The sequence below is a fragment of the Eriocheir sinensis genome, chromosome 1 (assembly GCF_024679095.1).
Source record: "Eriocheir sinensis breed Jianghai 21 chromosome 1, ASM2467909v1, whole genome shotgun sequence".
In the NCBI taxonomy this organism is placed as follows: domain Eukaryota; kingdom Metazoa; phylum Arthropoda; class Malacostraca; order Decapoda; family Varunidae; genus Eriocheir; species Eriocheir sinensis.
Window position 1 is genome coordinate 32,874,724 of NC_066509.1, and position 19,661 is coordinate 32,894,384.

General features: G+C 47.9%; 1 protein-coding gene across 1 annotated transcript; it reads right to left on the minus strand.

The window, feature by feature from the left end:
• Window positions 1-2,365: 2,365 nt before the first annotated feature.
• Window positions 2,366-6,234, minus strand: LOC126985992 (uncharacterized). The gene is made up of 3 exons (XM_050842073.1): window positions 5,357-6,234; window positions 4,848-5,147; window positions 2,366-2,471 (listed from the first exon to the last, which is right to left on the minus strand). Exons 1-3 carry the CDS (start codon window positions 6,232-6,234, stop codon window positions 2,366-2,368), a joined length of 1,284 nt encoding a protein of 427 aa, XP_050698030.1.
• Window positions 6,235-19,661: the final 13,427 nt, after the last annotated feature.

The window sequence follows — 19,661 nt, forward strand, 5'->3', positions numbered from 1 at the left end:
CTCTCTCTCTCTCTCTCGTCCCCTCTTCATCCTCTTTATCTCGTCTATTTCTTTTTTTTGTTGATTTTCCCTCTTTTTTTCCTTTTCAACTTTTCCTATTATAAGTATCTTCTTTCTCTATTCTTTCCTTCACGTCTCCCTTAGTTTTTACGTTATTGACTTTCATCTTTTATTTTGGTTTTCCTCTCTCTCTTTCCCTAACTGACCCCTAATACTTTTTTTCTTTTCCTTTTTCTCCCTCCTTCTCCTCCTTGTTCGTTACCTTTTCCTCTTCCCACAGTATCAATTTTCTTCTTCCTCCCTCTCCTCCTTCTCCTCTTCCTTCCCCTCTTCCAACTCTATCAACCCCGATCTTTTTTGCCTTTCAATCCTCCTCCTCCTCCTCCTCCTCTTTCCACGTTTTCCCTCCATAATCCCGGTGATTCGAGGCAAGACAGTCACGTACAGACCAACCCATCACCAAGAGAGTCGAAAACCAGCATCACTCAGCGCACGACTTTCGCCCTTATAGCCCTTGAGGAGCTGAGAGCCGGCCAGTCACGAGGCGATGGGGAAGAAAGTGCTGTGTGCAGGGTGAATGGTCGGGCCTAGGGTGAAAAAAGACTGTAGAACTAAAAGAAGCGAAAAAAGAACAGGCAGATAATAAGAACAAGAAAATATGAAAAAAAGAATGAATGGGATGAAGCAAAAAGGAGAATAAGACAGTAACGATAGTAGTAGCATTTTTTTTTTTTTTTTTTTTTTTTTACGTCTACGCCTATAGCACCGGTATGCTTGCTTGAGGGGCCTGGATGGTAGTCGGCCCCAGCCCGTCATGGCGCAGGCAAGTGTTTATAGTGGTATATAGTAGTATTAGTTGTGGTGATATCAGAGTACGGACAAAACCTTCTTCTTAAGGCTTTATTAAGCAGAACAGACGAGTGCGTACAGGAGGCGAGGCAAGTGTAGTCTGAGCCACGGGGAGAAGAACTGGTGGGAGGAAACTTAGGCAACGGAACAGTGAACCCGAATCGATTCCAATAGTTATTTGTACACCTCTAGATTGTTGAGAATCTAGTAAACTAATATATAACAGTAGTAGTAGTAGTAGTAGTAGTAGTAGCAATAACAGTAGTAGTAGTAGTAGTAGTAGTAGTAGTAGTAGTAGTAAGAGTAGTAGCAATAACAGTAGTAGTAGTAGTAATAGTAGCAACAGTAGTAAGAGTAATAACAATAACAGTAGTAGTAGTAGTAGTAGTAGTGGCAGCAACACCAGCAAGAGTAGGATGTAAGGGAGGAATAGCAAGAGGAAGAGGAGGAGGAAAAAGGAGAGTAAGGGAGTGTGTGTCCTCTCCCTCCATTTACGAGTAGATTGCCAGCGATGCAAGTATTCCTAAACCGGCAGTAGCAACCGACCTCTATGCACAGTCTCCACCCACCCACTCATTCTCCCACTGATATCCCCTGTCGCAGCAGCCACCCACCATCCACGTCCCTCCACCCAGCTATAGTCCCCACTCATCCGCCCACACTTCCACTCTTGCAAATCCAGTCTGTCTCCACCCACCCAGCGTCACCCACACACGGTAATTCAGTTAGTCGATCGTTCTTGGTCTCTGTCTCCGTCGGTCGGCATCTCACGCCCCCCCCCACACACACATATATACACCCACCGACACACACACACACACACACACACACACACACACACACACACACACACACACACATATACACACACGCTCACGCCTCACACGAATACACGTCACTATAAACACGTCGTATTTCGCCTCCTCCTCCTCCTCCTTTCTCTCAATTCTTCCCATCCTCTCCTCCTCCTTCCTCCCTTCCTTTCGCTTGAAAATCGTCCCATGTGACAAAGATGACAACAGCACCTTTCCCTTCACCTCCTCGCCTTCGTCCCTGCCCTCACTTTCCTTACATTTATTTAGACTTTTCACGGACGGACACACACACACACACACACACACACACACACACACACACACAGGCCCTCGGGGGAACAAGGCTGAAGCAGGCATGCCAGGAGGGTACAGACGCCCGTGTGTGTGTGTGTGTGTGTGTGTGTGTGTGTGTAAACGAAAGGCAGGTAACTCCTATGCACACCCACGTACAAACAAACACCTGCCTTCGTCCACCTGTCCAGCTTCCCCCCCCAAAAAAAAACACACACAAAACAAACACTCACCTGTGCTGGAAGAGAAGGAAGAGGAACTGGAGGGGGAAAAGTGGATGGTGGAGGAAGAGAAGGATGTGGAGGATGTGTGAGCTCAGCTAGCCGCCAGGCAGTCTCAGTCAGACCGAGTCAGTGTCTGGCTGGACATGGTGCAGAGAGGGTGGCTCACCTCGGCTCTCCCGCCTCGCCTCAGCCTCTCGCGGCCCGCCCTTTGGCGCCCTCAGTGCCAACCCTCGCGCCCCGCAGTGCCGCGACGCCCCTCGGATTCCCTGGTCGTGCGTGCCTCAGGTTTCCACTAAGTCGTGAAGGCAAGGCGAAAGTGAGTGAGAAGAGATACACGGATACTGGGAACGTGCACGTGTGTGTGTGTGTGTGTGTGTGTGTGTGTGTGTGTGTGTGTGTGTGTGTGTGTGTGTGTGTGTGTGTGTGTGTTTGTTCGTATGTGTATTTCCTCAAGCCACTGTTGCTCCGGGTTTTGTTCTGGCCCGAGTAAGACGAAACAATGAGGAAGAGGCAAGGAGGATCGCGCGAAAGAGTAGGAATATATAAAATTATAAATAGACACCGAAATAAAGAGGAGGACAGGGAGGAGGGTGCAAAGAACGAGAGAAGAGGTTATAAAATAAAAGACAGAGATGAGCAAGAAAAGGAGTAAATAGATACATAGCTAAAGAGGAAGATAGGAAGGTGAGCAGACAGACACTGAGGGAAGGAAAAAGGCTGACTGAAAGGAGATAAGCAAAAAAGAGGATTAAACAGACACATTCATAAAGAGGACGATAAGGAGAAAGGTGAGAAAAGGAATACAAGAGATAGAAGAAAAGAGAGACTGTGAGGATAAGCAAGAAAAATGTGAATAAATAAATAGATGCGTAAATAATTAGGAAAATATGGAGGAAGGTGAGAAGAAGATAGAAAGGGAGAGAAAAAAAGACTAAAAGAAGATAAGTAAATACAGTGATCAGGAGTTTTAAAGTTTCTTCTTCCTCTTATCTTTTCTTTTGTTTCCGCCTCTCCTCTTGTTTCCTGCTTTTAATTATTTTTTCTTTGCATTCCGCTTCTCCTTTTCTCTCTTTTTTTTTTATTTAAACAAATTTTAAAAAAAGGAGGCTCAAAATTACACTTTTTCGGTAAAATTATTCTAAGAGCCTGTGTATGGGACAAATTGAATTGTCGAATGTTGAAACATACAAGCATACAAATACAAAATACGAAAAAGTAAAGAAAAACGTAAAAACAATATGGAATAATGTCAGTTTGTCACTTTATATTTATAGTTTATAGCACTAGCGCACTTGGGTGTCCCTCACGCCACCTGTGAGCAGCCAGCTTCACCTGCTGCATGCTCATGTTCTCCACTTGGGGAGTGGCTGCCGTGAACATGTTCCACAGGCGTGTGGTCCTGGCTGTATAAGTGCGCTGGTGCTGCCTGGAGTGTGATCGAGGCACCTCCACGAGCTGGTCACAGGAGAGTGTAGTCCGGGTGAACCTCTGAGCAGCGCGTAGAGGGAGCCTCAAGCTGCTGAGGTGGGGAACCCCCTGCACCTGGGCTTTGTGACACACCACCAGTGCTGAGACATCACGGCGATGCTCCAGCGATGTCACAGTGGCAGACTCCTCCTCCAGGTGCTCGCTGGCCTCCACCAGACGCAATGCTCGTCGCTGCACTGCGTCGAGCCTCTGCATGTGGGTGGCAGCACTCGCCATCCAGCACAGGGCACCGTACTCCAGATACGGACGTATCTGTGCCTTGAAGAGAGTGAGGATGCCCCGTGGGTCGAGGGATCCCGCTACTCTTCGCAGGGCAGAGATTCGCAGGGAGGCCTGGCGGGCAACAGCTCGGACGTGGAGGTCGAAGCGCAGGCTTTGGTCCCCAGTCACTCCCAGGACCTTGATGTGGTCCTGGAGGGGCAGACTCTTGCCTCCAAGACGCAGCTGGCCTGAGACTGCTCGAGAGGCGTCTGGGGACCGTGAGATGACCATGGCCTGCGTCTTCTCCGGGGCGAGGGTGACCTGCCACTCCTCTCCCCACTGCTCCACCAGGCTGAGCTGCCTGTTGATCTCCTCGACGGCGCGCTGGCTGTCGGGGCGGCAGTAGGAGCGGGAGAGTGTGCAGTCATCGGCGGAGGCTGACACTGCCGATAGCTGCCGGAGGAGATCGTCGATATATATGTTCCACAGGACTGGGCCAAGCACGGAACCCTGTGGAACTGAGGCATGCACTGGTGAAGGCCTTGATGACTGCCCGTTGATCACCACCTGAAGGGTCCTCCCCTGGAGGTAATCCTTGAGCAGCATAAGTAGGGCACCCTGGACACCTTTGGCGCGAAGCTTCTCAATGAGCCCCGCGTGCCAAACCCTGTCAAAGGCTCCACCAATATCCAGGGCTACCACGAGTGTGTCCAGGCCTTCATCCAGTGCGTCTTGCCAATCCTTGGAGAGAAGGAGGAGGAGGAGGTCCGCGGTGGACCGGCCAGGCCTGAAGCCAAACTGTCTATCTAAGAGGAGATGGCTCTCAATCAGATGCTGACAGATGACTGCAGCCACCACACGCTCCAGCACCTTGCCCACCACAGAAAGCAAGGAGATGAGCCTGTAGTTGCTGGGCTCGGACCTCGAATTTTTCTTGTGGACCGGAACCACACGCGCCTCCTTCCATAGTGAAGCCCACTTGCACTCCATCAGGCAAGACGTGAAGACGGCGGAGAGAGGACCTGAAAGCTCCTTGGCACAATTCTTGAGGAGGCGTGGGCTTATGTCATCCGGGCCAACGGCTTTACCTGCGTCCAGCGCGCTGAGCAGCCGCTCAACCTGCCCTGCCGTCACCGACACAGAGGAGATAACACGGTCGGTCTCCTGTGGCAGCACAGGTGCGGGTCGTTCCGGGTCACCAACCTTCATTTTCTTGGCGAATAGTTCAGCCATGAGCGAGGCTTTGTCTCCACTGCTTGTGGCCGTGGAACCGTCAGGCCTGGTGAGTGGAGGGACGGCATGGGGTTGGTTAGCCCCCTGCCGCTCCTTAACGAGACTCCACCAGGTTTTGTTGCCAACTCCTGGGCCGCAAAGTTTCCGCTGCTGGTCCTCTCTCTGTCGCCTCTTCGCCCACGCGCAGGTAGCAGGCAGCGTTTGCAGGCCTCCCGGTGTTGGACCTTATTTTGGCGTGACGGATGACGCTTGTACCTTTCCCAGGCGGCATGCTTGGCCTCGGCAGCAACCCGGCATCGGAAACCGAACCAAGCGGGGTCACTAGGCCTGGCGAGGTACACCCTGCTGGGGACATATTCTTGCTGGAGGGCAAGGAGCTTGGTGGTGAGAGCCCGTGCCTTGGCCTCGGCGTCCCCATCCAACAGGGTCACCCAGTCCGTGTCCTCCACGGCGTGTCTCATTGACGGCCAGTCGGCCCTCTCCCAAAGCCAGATGGTGCGCGGGACTGCGTCTTCCCTCTCTGTGGTCAGCTCAACCCGAGCCAGTACGGCATAGTGGTCAGAGCTGCCCACTGGCCCCAGCTGCTGGCAGCGGAGGCTGGCCTCGGGGAGGTCCGATAGCACAGGGTCCAGTAGCCCTCCTCGCTCATGTGTGGGGAAGGTTACGTGGTTTACCAGACCCTGCACCGTCAGTAAGTTATCAAAGGCTCCCTGCTCCAGGTGGAAGTTTAGATCTCCCACCACCATCACGTGGGAGCACTGGTGACGCAGGAGCAGGGTGTCGAGCTCCTCCGTCAGGCAATCCAGAGGAGCCCGCCTTTGCCTAGGGGGGCGGTACATGACACAGAGGAGGAGACCACTGTTGTCCGTCAGTGCCACCCTGAAAAATAGAGCTTCCGTTCGGTGAGGCAGCGTCACCTCGAGCTTCTGTACATTTAGGCAGTCCTTAAAGCAGGCAGCCACGCCTCCGCCTGCTCTGTTCTCCCTGTCCTTCCTCACCCAGTGGGAATAACCCTGGATTTTGCCAAACGTTGGCTCCACCTCCTCAGTGAGCCACGTTTCCGTCACAGCAACAACGTCGGCTCGATGGCGCAGGACAAAATTGTGGGTGAGGTCGCCAACATTTGTGCGCATTCCCCTGACATTGGCCGACACGACGGTGAGATGCCGGGTGAGGCGCCCATGCCCTCGCCGCCTCGCGTTGGCTTGGCAGGGAGGTGTGGTGGTGAGGCGAGACGTGTTAGTGTCTGCCCTGCCACGAGGGGGCGGGCCAGGTGCGGTGAAGCTCAGGCTGTTGTTGGTAATGTTGCCAGGTGGGTGGCTGCTGGGTGTCCTGAAAGGGCTGCTGAGGGTGGAGAGTTTGCTGCCACCCCAAGCCTTCCGTCAGGACTCTCCTGAGCAGCATTTCCTGGCGATGGTCAGCAGCACGGCCGTAGCACGCCTCGGTTGTGTGGCCGGGGCGGAAGCAGTATCCACACCGGCGTCTGTCCCCTCCTCTGATCTCCCTCGGTGACTTGACGTCCTGTGAGTGAGTCAGGTGGGGTGGGGGGGGTCGCGTGCTCGGTGAGGGGACATTATTATGTCTCTTCATCTCTTTATCTCTTATATTTTTCTTCTCTCTCTCTCTCTCTCTCTCTCTCTCTCTCGCTCTCTCTCTCTCTCTCTCTCTCTCTCTCTCTCTCTCTCTCTCTCATCGTCCTCCTCTAACACTCTCTGAAGCCTCTTCCTCCATTTTTCTCTTCTAATTTTATCTTCCTTCCCAGACTTCTTGTGTCGACTTTTTTCACCCTTTCTCGTTCTCTGACCTCATTATTTTTTTTTCTTTCGGTGTATATTACTACTCTCATTATGCCTTTGTATCTGTCCGTCTGTCTCTGTCTGTCTGTCTCTTTCTGTTAGTCTGTCTGTATCCATTCTCTGACCTGTTTTATCTTCTTTTCTTCCTTCTTCTGTCTGTCTGTCTCTATCAAGTGTAAAGAAAGGGAGATACTGAAATAAGGCTAAAGGAAAATAAAGGAGAAAACAAAAACAACATGTGGCCAAGAACAACAACAACAAAGCGTGCGAAATCGTCTCACCAGGTGGCGCATATGTCCCTAAAACTCGCACTAAAACAACATGACCCCCACTTCGAAACCCCGCAACCACCACCACCGCTTCCAGCGTCCCCTCCACCTGTAATCTACCTGGGCCTCCACCTCCTCCACCTTCACTTCCACCTCCACCTTCAACTCCTCATCGTCGTCGTCCTCGTCCTCGCATCCTCCACCAACGGTAAGAGAGAGAGAGAGAGAGAGAGAGAGAGAGAGAGAGAGAGAGAGAGAGAGAGAGAGAGAGAGAGAGAGAGAGAGAGAGAGAGAGAGAGAGAGAGAGAGAGAGAGAGAGAGAGAGAGAGAGAGAGAGAGAGAGAGAGAGAGAGAGAATAGATTACATTATTAGTGTTTTGAGGAAATGCTCAACTAATATTACCTTCACCTTATCATAACAAAGTTGGCAGAAAAAAAAAACTTAGACGTGTATATATAGGCTCTTATGCTAAAGGAAACACACACACACACACACACACACACACACACACACACACACACACACACACACACACACACACTGTAATCTTGGTCCGGGACCCAAATGGTAAAGGAGATTCAATTACATTTTATTTTCTTTGCTTAGAATGTCGAATCAGAGGAATAAAAAGGAGGATACGTGAATGCTAAATAAAGAAAGAAATTGTTTGGTTATTAATGCCCGCGGCCCGCGCATCTCTCCAAAGAAAACTCATTCAATATTCTGCATAATTTCAATGTGATTTGTTGTGCGTTCATTTTCCTGTTTCACTTTTTATTTTTAACTGTATTTATAGGAAGAATTTTGATACTCTTCTCCCTCGTGCTTACTTCCTCATCTTCCTTCTCCCATCTCTCCTTTTTCCTATTTTCTCTTTTTACTCTGCCAGCTATCTTAATTTTTGGTCTTTCATTTTATTAATTTTATTCCTGTATCTCCCTTCCTCCTCCAGCTCTATTTTTGTCTTTCCTTTCCTCCATATGACCTTGCTTTCCCTGGCTTTCATTATATTTTCCTGTCTTTCTCCTGCCTCCTTCCATCTTCGTGCGGGTGGCGACCAGTTTTCAACTCCGCCGTCTGAAAGGATACGCAGAAAGTCCCGCGTCCGCGTTATAAGCGCGGACGCGGGCCTCGCCCGCAAGTGTGAAAGAGGTCTAATTAACTAAAGGAAAGAATGATGCCAAATTATCCAGTAATGGAATGACTCTGATTTTACAGATTATTATTATCATTATTATTATTATTATTATTATTATTATTATTATTATTATTATTATTATTATTATTATTATTATTATTATTATTATCACTATTATTACAGCTACTACTACTACTACTACTACTACTACTACTACTACTACTACTTCTATTCATATGTCATCGTTAATACTATAAAAGAAACCTGATTACAATTCATATTTTCTATTTTAAGTATTACTGAATGGTCGTCCTTCCACTTCCCCTCCTTTAAAATATGCATATCATTTGGCTTGATCATCTTTAGCTTATTCTCTTCAGGTATTATTACGACATTTGATATTAAGTCACTAAGGAAGGAAGAAAAGAAGGGAGGGAGAAAGGGAAGAAGGAAGAAAGGGCGTTGCAAGTGTTGAATGATATCGTGAATCTTAAATGCTTATTTGTGTTGCGTCATATATATAAAAAAAAGGAAGGAAGGTAGAAATGTGGGTAGGGAGGAACAAGATAGGAAAATACGGATAAATGAATGGCAGGATGGATGAATGGAACGAATAAAGAAAAGGAATATAGGAAAAAAGAAAATAAAGGAAAAAAATATAAAAGGAAGGAACCTAGAGTGGAAAGGAAATGATAAGGAAATATGGAAAGAGAAATATAAAAGATGAAAAGAAAAGAGGGAAAAGACAATGAAAAGAAAAAAATGAAGGAAGGCTCAAATAAAACAAGAAAAATGTGAATATACAAAACGAACTACACCAAAAAATAACTTTCAAACAAATAAAGAGAGAAAATAAAAGAAGAACAAATTGTAGAAAAAAAGAAAATTAAAAAAAAAACAATATCAGTATAACAAACATCAGTAACATACAATACAAACAAAACGAAAAAGACAATACAGAATCAATGCGACACATTATAACAAACCAAAATTCGATACACACATAAAAAGTACGATACACACTTCAAAAGAAAAAAATAATGAACACCACAACAAATGCAAACAAAAAAAATAATATCGATAAAGACAACGACATATGACCACACAAAATAGAACAACACGCTACACACAGCAACACAAAAATACATCGTCAACAATCACATAACATTACCAGGTGGAAAGCAAGCCTCTCTCTTCTCTCTCTCTCTCTCTCTCTCTCTCTCTCTCTCTCTCTCTCTCTCTCTCTCTCTCTCTGCGCGCACCAATAAGTTCCACACCACGATATTGCTTACGTTTCCTTCCTCTTTTGTTTCCTTATTTTCTTTCGCTTCTTAGCGTTGTGGACGAAGAGAGGCGGGGGAAGGGGGAGGAAGAGGAGGAGAAGGGGGGGAGGTGAGAGAGAGGTGCAAAAGAAGGGGAGGGATATGAATGTAAGAAACAAAAAAGTAATACAACGACTGTGGGGAGGAGAGAGAGAGAGAGAGAGAGAGAGAGAGAGAGAGAGAGAGAGAGAGAGAGAGAGAGAGAGAGAGAGAGAGAGAGAGAGAGAGAGAGAGAGAGAGAGAGAAGGGGATGGGAGAAAGGAAGGAAGGAAGAAAGGAGGGATGAAAGGAACGAAGGAAGGAAGGAAGGAAGGAAGGAAAGAAGGGAGGGAGGAAAGAATGGTATGAAGGATGAAAGAATGGATGGATTAATGAATGGAAGGTATGATGAGCAGGAAGAAATAAAGGAAGGAAAGAAAGAGAAGAGAAGGAAGATAGAGAGGTTGAAGAGAGAAGAAAGGGAAAAGACAAAAATGGAAGAGGGATATTTGGGTAATGCGAGAGGCAAAAAAGGAGAAGACAAAAGGAAGAAAGGGGGAAGAATGGTCGAGAGGATGAAGAGGAGGAGAAAGGGAATTAGAAAAGAAAGGTAGAAGACAATTATAGAAGGCTGGAAGAAAAGGAGGAGAAAGAAATTGTAAAAGGGAGGATTGACCAAACAGACGAAGTAAAGAGATGATAAATTAGGAGAAAGTAGGATAGTAGGAAGAAAAAAGAGTAGGAGAGAAAAAAAAACATTATATGAAAGGCAAAGAAGAATGGACATAAAAATAAAATGATGGAGCAAGGGACGTCTAACAATGGGAAGAGAAAGAAGAAAAAAGAAGAAAAGAAACAAGGAAATTAAAAACATGGAGAGAAAGGAGGAAAAAAAACTGCTGATAGGAAGGTATAACGACGAAAGACAAAAACAGAAGGAAATAAAAGAAAAAAAATAGAAAGGAAGAAGTGTATTAATAAGGGAAGGGTTAGTTTTTATAAGTTCCTCCGTCTTTTTTGTCTTTCCTTCTCTCTTTCCTTCCTTCCTCCTCCTCCTATCTTTTCTGTTTCCATGTTGTTTTCTTCTTACTTGTTTTGTGGAGATGATGAACGGGTTAACGAGGAGGAGGAGGAGGAGGAAATTTAAAATGTCTTCATAATCCTAATTCCCTTTCCTTTCCCTCTACCTTTCTCTTCTCCTTCCTTCCTTCCTTGAGAGAGAGAGAGAGAGAGAGAGAGAGAGAGAGAGAGAGAGAGAGAGAGAGAGAGAGAGAGAGAGAGAGAGAGAGAGAGAGAGAGAGAGAGAGACTAGGTCACCTCTGATTTTTTTCCTCCTCCCCCTCCAGTTTTCCTCCTCCTCCTCAAGCAATATACACAACAGGTCTACTCATAACACAACTTGGTCTCAATTTGTTTATCTTTCACAATGCTCTCTCTCTCTCTCTCTCTCTCTCTCTCTCTCTCTCTCTAAGGCGGAGGTCAGGTGTCTTGAGAGCCGCCCCGCCATTGGGTGTCGCCGTCCAGTGTCCGCCAATCAGCCAACAGGAGGCGACAACAACAACAACAAGGGGTCAAAGGGGGGGGGGGGGGGCGAGTGGACGGTTCCCTCACTTCCCTTTACCTTCCGTTGTGTCCCTTCCCTTTCCTTTTCCTGCACTTCCTCTTTGCTTCTCTGCTTTTCACTTTCTATCGCGTACTGTTCCTACTTCTCATTCGTTTTTCCTTCCCCTTCCTTCCTTTTCTTCTCCTCAGTTATCTGCCTCATCACTTCTTTACTGCTATCCTTTCTGCCAATGTCTTTCCCTTAACATTCTTCTACTTTCTTCCCATTTAATTTCTGTTCATCTTCCCTAACCACCGCCCACCTCTAGCTCCTCCCTTTTCCCCTTACTTTTCTTCCCCTTCGCCTCTCCCCTTCTCCATCACTTCCCTTCCCTCACCTCCCTTCCCTTCACCCCCCTCCCCCCCTAACCACGCCGTCCAATTACTGACATCAATGAAACAGATGAATAATGAAGACAAAACAACAACAACAAGGAAAGAAAGTTTAAACAAATAAAGAAAAAAAAATACACTATCAATATATTATACCGATTAACTCTGCAAGCTATTTTTTCCTTCACATTTTCTCTTTTATTTTTTTCTCAGCGATTAAGCGATTACGTGAAATTACCGAATCAACTCTTGCTTATTCGATCGCTTGTTTGGTGCGGCTGTTGAGACAATGATCCGATTGGCTAAGCCGGGGGGAGGAAGGGGGGAGGGGCAGGAGAGGAAAAAGGGGAAGGAAGAGGAGGAGGTGGTAGGGAGAGGAGGAGGTGGTAGGGAGAGGAGGAGGTAGTAGGAAGAGGAAGAGGAAGGAGAACAGGAGGAAGGCGTAGGGAGAGGAAGAGGGAGGAGAGGAGGAGGAAGCGAAGGGAAGAGGAAAATGGAAGGAGGGAAGGAAAAAATGGGGGGCGAAAAGGGGAGGAGGCAGTGACGTCAGAAGAGAAGGAGGAGGGATGATACAAAAGTGCCGGGTAAGGGAGGGGAAAGAAGAAAATGGACAGTTCGGAGAGCTAACAGTATGGGAATAGCAGAGTTTAAAGTAAAAGAAGACGGGAATTGATGGTAAGAGGAGGAAGAGGGGAAGGGAAAGTAGCTGGAGAGAGAAATGGGGAGGGGAGGGTTATGGGGAAAAGCATGGGAAGGGGAGGAGAGGGACGATGTATGTGTGTGTGTGTGTGTGTGTGTGTGTGTGTGTGTGTGTGTGTGTGTGTGTGTGTGTGTGTGTGTGTGTGTGTGTGTGTGTGTGTGTGTGTGTGAGCGCGCCCGTCTCTGTCTGTCTGTAAATTTGATCTCCCATGAAATCAATAACAGAAAAAAAATCGCACCGCTTCACACAATATCAGGTTCAATTAAATTAATGAAAACTTTAAAATTTCGCACACAAAATGCTCGCCATGAATTTCAGGTGGAGAAGAATAGAAAATTGCGGGACAGGGAGGGAGGGAGAGTGTGAGATGGAGGACGGGAGGGAAGTAGAGGCAAGGAGAAAGGGAGGAGAGTAGAATCTGTTGTTTTGGGAAATGAGGGAGAGAAGGCTTGGAGGGAGAGGAGGGAGACTGAGTGAGTGTTTTGTTTATGATGTAGGCTGTGGAGGAGAGAGAGAGAGAGAGAGAGAGAGAGAGAGAGAGAGAGAGAGAGAGAGAGAGAGAGAGAGAGAGAGAGAGAGAGAGAGAGAGAGAGAGAGAGAGAGAGAGAGAGAGAGAATTTGATTGATTTTGATTTTGATTTATTGGCCACTTTGCAATACATGGAAAAAATAAAAAATAAACACTACTACATAAACAGGCAAGGTCCATTGAGCCGAAGCTCTATAACGGACCTGAAATAATAATTAGTACTAAAGAAATGTGCTGTGGCCCAGCCGCCACTCATTACCAAGAAATAGAACTATTACTTAATAAATACAGTAAGAAAAAAAATATATATCCAATCATATATATACATATACATACATACACACACATACATATACATACACATACATATGCATCCAGCCATCCATGTACATATATACATATACATGTACACATATACACACACATGCACACATATACATACATACACATATACACAGTCATAATAGTCATACTTATAATAATCCTAAAAAATCATTATGATTGTAATTATTGATATACACAGGTATAAACATTCACCACTGGATATTTATATCTATACATGTAGATACATATAATCATGAAAAAGCATACAAGATAATGACAATGATGATGATAATAATAATAATAGCAATAAACAATAATAATAATAATAATAATAACAATAATAATAATAATAATAATAATAATAATAATAATAATAATAATAATAATAATAATAATAATAATAATATTTATAAACAGTAAAGAATAATTTTTAATAATAACTTATGGGAAAATAATATAATTACAATAAAAATAATAAAATAAAAAAATACAAAATAATTATAGAATCATAAGTTAATGCAATACAACACAGTACGATAATTCACGTTATTATATGATGATAATAATAATAATAATAATAATAATAATAATAATAATAATAATAATAATAATAATAATAATAATAATAATAATAATAGTCATAACAATACTAATAGTAATAAACTACAAAAACTACATAAGATGATTAAATACAATGCTGACTTAATTTTGAAAGTAACCATCCAGGAGTATTTTCTTCAACGAATCCTTGAAAATGGTTCGTGAAGTGGATGTTTTGACAACTTGAGGAAGTGTATTCCAGCACTTGGATCCACGGAACTGTATACTTTGTTGGGCATGATTTGTTCTAGAGAGAGGGATTCTCAGGTTATTATTTCTGCCTTCATTCTGGTTTATTGAGATAAAGTAATTTTTATGTACTGGAAATGTGTGAAGGGCTCCGTATACAAATAAACATGATTGCAGGTGAATTACATCCGGGAGTTTTAGTAATTTGTGACTTGTGAAACAAGGGTTAGTGTGGTCAAACCTTTGGCAATATAACATTACTCTAATAAGTTTTTTTTGTTCAACAAAAAGACTGTTAATAAAAGTTACATAAGCACCTCCCCATAGTGCACAACAGTAAAGTAAATGTGGATAAACCAGCGACAAATAGATTTGCTTGCGAGATTCAGTGTTCATGTAATTCCTAGTCCTGTACATAATTCCACATATTCTACTTAATTTTGTCTTCATGGTGTCTATGTGCGACTTCCATTTCAATAAATTATCTAAAGTAACCCCTAAAAACTTAACTTCATTGACCTGCTTTATGAGTATGTTGTTAATAAAAATTGGGAGTTTGTGACATTAAGGGATGCGATACCATAAAGCTGGTTTTATCAATATTAAGTGTAAGTTTATTACTTTTAATCCAGTTAGCAACACTAATTAGTTCCTGATTTACTACCTTTGTCATTTCATTTATGTCAGATCCTGAAAGGAATAATGTAGTATCATCTGCATAAAGTAAGAAATTTAATTTATTTGTGCTTCGTGTAATATCACTAATATATAATAAAAACAATAACGGTCCAAGAATGGAACCTTGTGGTACGCCAAAATTAACTTTATTATGAGATGACAATGCTTTATTAAATACCGTGTACTGTTGTCTATTACTTAAATAGCTTTTAAACCAATCATTAGTTTTTCCTCTGATTCCATAAACTTCAAGCTTTTTTAATAAAATAGGATGATTTATGGTATCAAAAGCTTTAGAGAAATCACAAAAAACAGTTATTTGATAATGCTTGTCATCCATACTGTTGTAAATGTTATGACATAACTTATTAATTGCTAATTCTGTATTATATTTGGGTCTGAAGCCATACTGATGGTTTGACAATAATGAATGTTCACTTAAATAGTCCATTAATCTTGTTGCCATGATTTTTTCGAAGACTTTGCTGAAACAAGATAGAATTGATACCGGTCTGTAATTAGAGCAAGAGCTTGTATCCCCTTTCTTATGTATGGGCACAACTCGAGCTATTTGAAGTTTTTTAGGGAATGTTCCTTCCTCAAACGATCTATTGATGACATGCTCTAAAAAGGGAGAAACTATATTGTTACATTTCTTTAAAATTCTTACATCAATGTCATCATGACCTGGACTAGATACTTTAAGATTTCTTATCACATCATTTATTTCTTGCAACTTTGTCGGTCGAATAAAGAAAGAAAAAGGTGTTGACGGAGGAAGGTACGTCTCAAATGGTGTCTGTGATGGCTGAACATTTTGGGCAAGATTGTTTGCTATATTGCAAAAATAATTATTAAACGACTCTGCTATCTCAGTATTTGTTGATAATGTTTCCTCGGCAAAAGTAATAGAAGTAGGAGGCTGGTGACTAGTTTTCCCCAAAATATTATTGACAATTTCCCAAGTTTTCTTTGAGTTGCCCGAACTTTCCTTTAGCTTACTTTTATAGTAGTGTTACGAATGTGCTGTATGTGAATGATTGTATGTGTAATGTGATGAAATTGTAGCATGATGCAATGTTAGCTCAGCATGGTGCAACTCTACTTGTTGGGACAAGAGAGACAGAGGGGAGGAAGTGCTGAGTCGGCAGAGTGGGAGTTTCGAGCAAGGGTGGCTGAGGGCAGTTGAGGTGGCGTGTCTGGGCTCAGAGAGTGTTGAGCTGCTCCGCGAGAGCTGTGTAGCATGCATGGTGTGTGTCTGCCGTGCCCCTGTACTGTGCCTGATTAACTAACTGTTCTGTGCCCTTGAAAGTTGCTGTACTGTGTGAGGAACCTGTCATTAAACTAGAACTTAGTGTTGAACGTGTATCCTTTGTGCCCTGCCTCGTTCTCTCCTCCCCTCGGTGTTCGGTGTGGGCCGCTGTGAGTGACTGGTGCCCGTGTGGCTGTTCTGGTAAGGATCACGCCACCTGCCTGCCCGTGTATGGTGTGTGGTAGGGGGGGTGGCGTAACACTTGGTGTCAAAGGAGTGGGATAAGTGAACAGTGAAGCGCGTGTCATGGCGTCCCCAGTGGTCGCCGTGAGGGTGAGGAGACAGGCAAGCCGAGCTGACCAGGTGTGGTGAAGCCGGGCCAGATGGAATTGTTCGCTGCCATGCTGGCCAGTATGAGGCAGGATTTGGATCAGAGGGCAGACGAGAGGAGGGCGCGAGCAGGCTCAGAGGGCAGAAGGCAGGCTCAGAGGGCAGAAGAGAGGGCAGACGAGAGGGCACCCGAGGAGGATCAGAGGGCAGAAGAGAGGGCTCGCGAGCAGGCTCAGAGGGCAGAAGAGGGCAGACGAGCAGGCACGCCATCTTGCCGATATCCTCAGCAGTACACCGACAAGGCCTGCGACAGCGTTAAGAGTGAACTGCTGGGAGAGGTGCAGACTCTGAAAGGCGAGGTCAGGGCCTGAGGGAGGAGGTGGAGGCGGAGGGCAACGTCACGCGGGGAGGAACAAGAAGCGTCACGCGTGCTGGCGGCAAGCACCAGGGTGACGGACTTGTGACCTGTCCTCATGGGGCCCCTGGCAAAAACCCTGGGCCCTCGCAGCGTTGTGTCAGAAGCAGCGCAGCTGCCGCAGGAGGGTTGAGGAGCCATCCGGCTGCCAGTCAACTGGCGCGGAGTCGGACCCCTCACCCCGCCTCTCTGCCGCCGTCACCGCCGCCCTCTCCATGCCGGCCGGCGTATGACGGGAAGGTGGCCTGGAGGCCTATGTTGCCCAGTTTGAGATGCTAGCTGCTGCCCAGGGCTGGGACGAAGCTGAGAAGGCGCTGCTGGCAACGCTTCGGCCCAGCGCTGTGGAAGTGTTGGGGCACCTGCCGCCGGCCCCACGTGCCTCTTACGGAGCATGGCGGAGGCCCTGCGGCGTCGTTTCGCACCACCTTCAGGCCGGTGTACCGAGCTCGCCTGAAGAAGCGGACTCGAGCGCGGCGAGACACTGTCGCAGCTGGCGCAGGACGTGGAAGCGCTGGTCAGAAGGTCGTATCCTGCTGCCCCGGAAGAGATGATCGTGTGCTGCCCGTGGGCCTGCGATTTCTTTGTTGACGCTCTGCACGACCAGCAGCTGCAGATTTACGTTAAGCAGGCGCACCCTGGGGACCTGCAGGTGGCGCTGGCGAGGAGGCCTTCCTGAAGACGACCAGCGGCCGGGGCGGCCCCCCAGCCCGCCGTGACCTCCGGGGCCGGAAGGCGAAGGTGGAGAAGAAGGCGACGTCGAGGAAGGCGAGCGGACGGTTTCTCGGCTCGTGGTGGGCTGTGGCAAGAAGGGGCACATGCGCAGTCGTTGTCCGAGGGCGAAGGACGCGTTCCTTGATCGACTGAGTTCCGACGCCTTTCAGCCTTGCTGCAAGGACTGTAGCAAGTCTGGCCACGCACCGCGCGCCCAAGCCAAAAAGCCAGGAGGTAGTGCGGCGGGAGAAAGACAGGCTGGAGAAGGGGGGCCAGATCAGCCGTCCCCCGGCCCCGACTTGCGTAAGCTGCCGCCGGATAACCAGTGCGATGCAGGTGGAGGCTCAGTGGACGGGAAGCCATGCCGCCTGACAGTGGACACCGGGGCTGAGAAGACCTTGGTGCGGCCTGATATGCTGGCCGCCACGCGACTCCCGGACGCGCCACAGAGGCTGTGCGGCGTCACGGGGCACTGTGTGCAGCTCAAGGGCCCAGTGGAGGTTCGTATCGGCGTAGGCAGCGCTGTGGAGCGGCTTCCGGTGTACGTCGCCGATCTGGACGAGCCGTGTTTGCTTGGCCTCGACTACCTGACGCAGAGCAAGGCTTGTGTCGACCTCGGACGGAAGCTGGTGAGGTACGCGGTCAAGACGTGCCTTTGCTTCCGGAGGTTGGCTGTGCAGAGGTAGTCGCGGCTGAGCGTCTGCACTTGCCCCTAGGACGGAGGCCAGGGTCCGGTGTCGTCTGTCCAGAGCGATGCGTGGAGCGGAAGGCATGGTGGAGCCACGGAAAACCTGCGGCTGGCTGACGGCGTGGCAGTCGGACGGAGCCTCGTTGGGGCGGGGAGGAGTAGTTACGGTGCTGGTAGCTTCTTCTCTCCGACGAGGACCGGAAGGTACCCGCTGGTGCCAAGCTGGGCAACTGTGAGGAGGTGGAGCGCCCAGAGGAGAAGTCGGGTAGCGAGGAGTCGGCCGCTGTGGGGCCGCTGCCCTACTTCATTTAGGATTTGGCGCACGCGCCGCTAACCTGACGGAGGCGCAGACGGAGAAGATGCGCCACACCCTGGCCCAGTACGCGGACGTGTTCAGCGGAGTGACTTGGATCTGGGCCGCACGGGGTTGGTGGCATCAACACGGGAAATAGTGTGCCCATCAAGAGCCGACGTATTGCACCAGCCAGGCGGGAGGAAATTCAGCGCACTTTCAACGATCTTTCGGAGCAGGGGTGGATTGAGAGGTCAGAAAGTCATTGGTCCTCAGCGCAAGTCCTGGTTAAGAAGCAGGACGGCACGCAGCGCTTCTGTGAGGACTACCGGGCGCAGAATGATGTGACTGCAGGACTCCTACCCCTGCCTAGGATCGACGACACGCTCGACGCACTGGTTGGGGCCAGGTGGTTCTCCACACTCGACCTGAAGTCGGGTTACCACCAGGTGGAGATGGCAGAGGAGGATAAGACGAAGACGGCTTTCTATTTCGGGATGGGTTTTTGTCAGTTCATCGTCTTGCCCTTTGGTCTCTGCAACGCAACTGGCTGTTTCGAGCGGCTGATGGAGAGGGTGTTGGAGGGCCTGAAGTGGAAGACGCGCTCGTCTACATCGATGACGTCATCGTCTTCGGGAGCACCTTCGAGGAGGAGCTGGAGCGGCTGGAGGAGGTACTACAGCGGCTGAGGAAGGCCAACCTCAAGCTCAGCCCCAAAAAGTGTTCGCTCTTCCAGCACGAGGTACCGTTCCTGGGGCATGTCGTCAGTCGGGACGGCGTGTGCACCGACCCGCAGAAGGTGGCAGTGGTGGTTCCCACCAATGTGGCGGAAGTTAGGAGTTACCTGGGCCTGTGCGTACTACCGCCGCTTCGTGCAGGACTTCGCCAGCGTGGCAGCCCCTCTCCACCGGCTCACCAGGAAAGGGGCGTGCTTCCTGTGGGACGAGGAGTGCCAGGCCGCGTTCGACGGCCTGAAGAAGGCACTGGTGGAGGCACCGGTCCTGCCGAAGCTTCCCTACCTGTTGGACACCGACGCCAGTGCCGAGGGCGTCGGGTCTGTCACAGCGGTGAAGGACGGAAGGGACACGTCGTGGCCTACTACAGCGCCAAGTTCAGTAGACCTAAGCGCAACTACTGCGTGACGAGGAAGGAGCTGCTGGCGGTGGTGAAGAGTCTCGAGCACTTCCACCCGTACCTATACGGCGCTGAGTTCACCGTCCGGACCGACCACGCTGCCCTGCAGTGGCTGAAGACGCTGAAGGCGCCGGAGGGTCAGCTGGCGAGGTGGTTGGGGCGTCTCGAACAGTATAACTATCGCATCGTCCACCTCCCGGGTCGTGTCCACAACGCTGACAGTCTGAGTCGACGCCCGTGTGAGGCTGGCTGCTCACACTGTGCCCAGAAGGACTCTG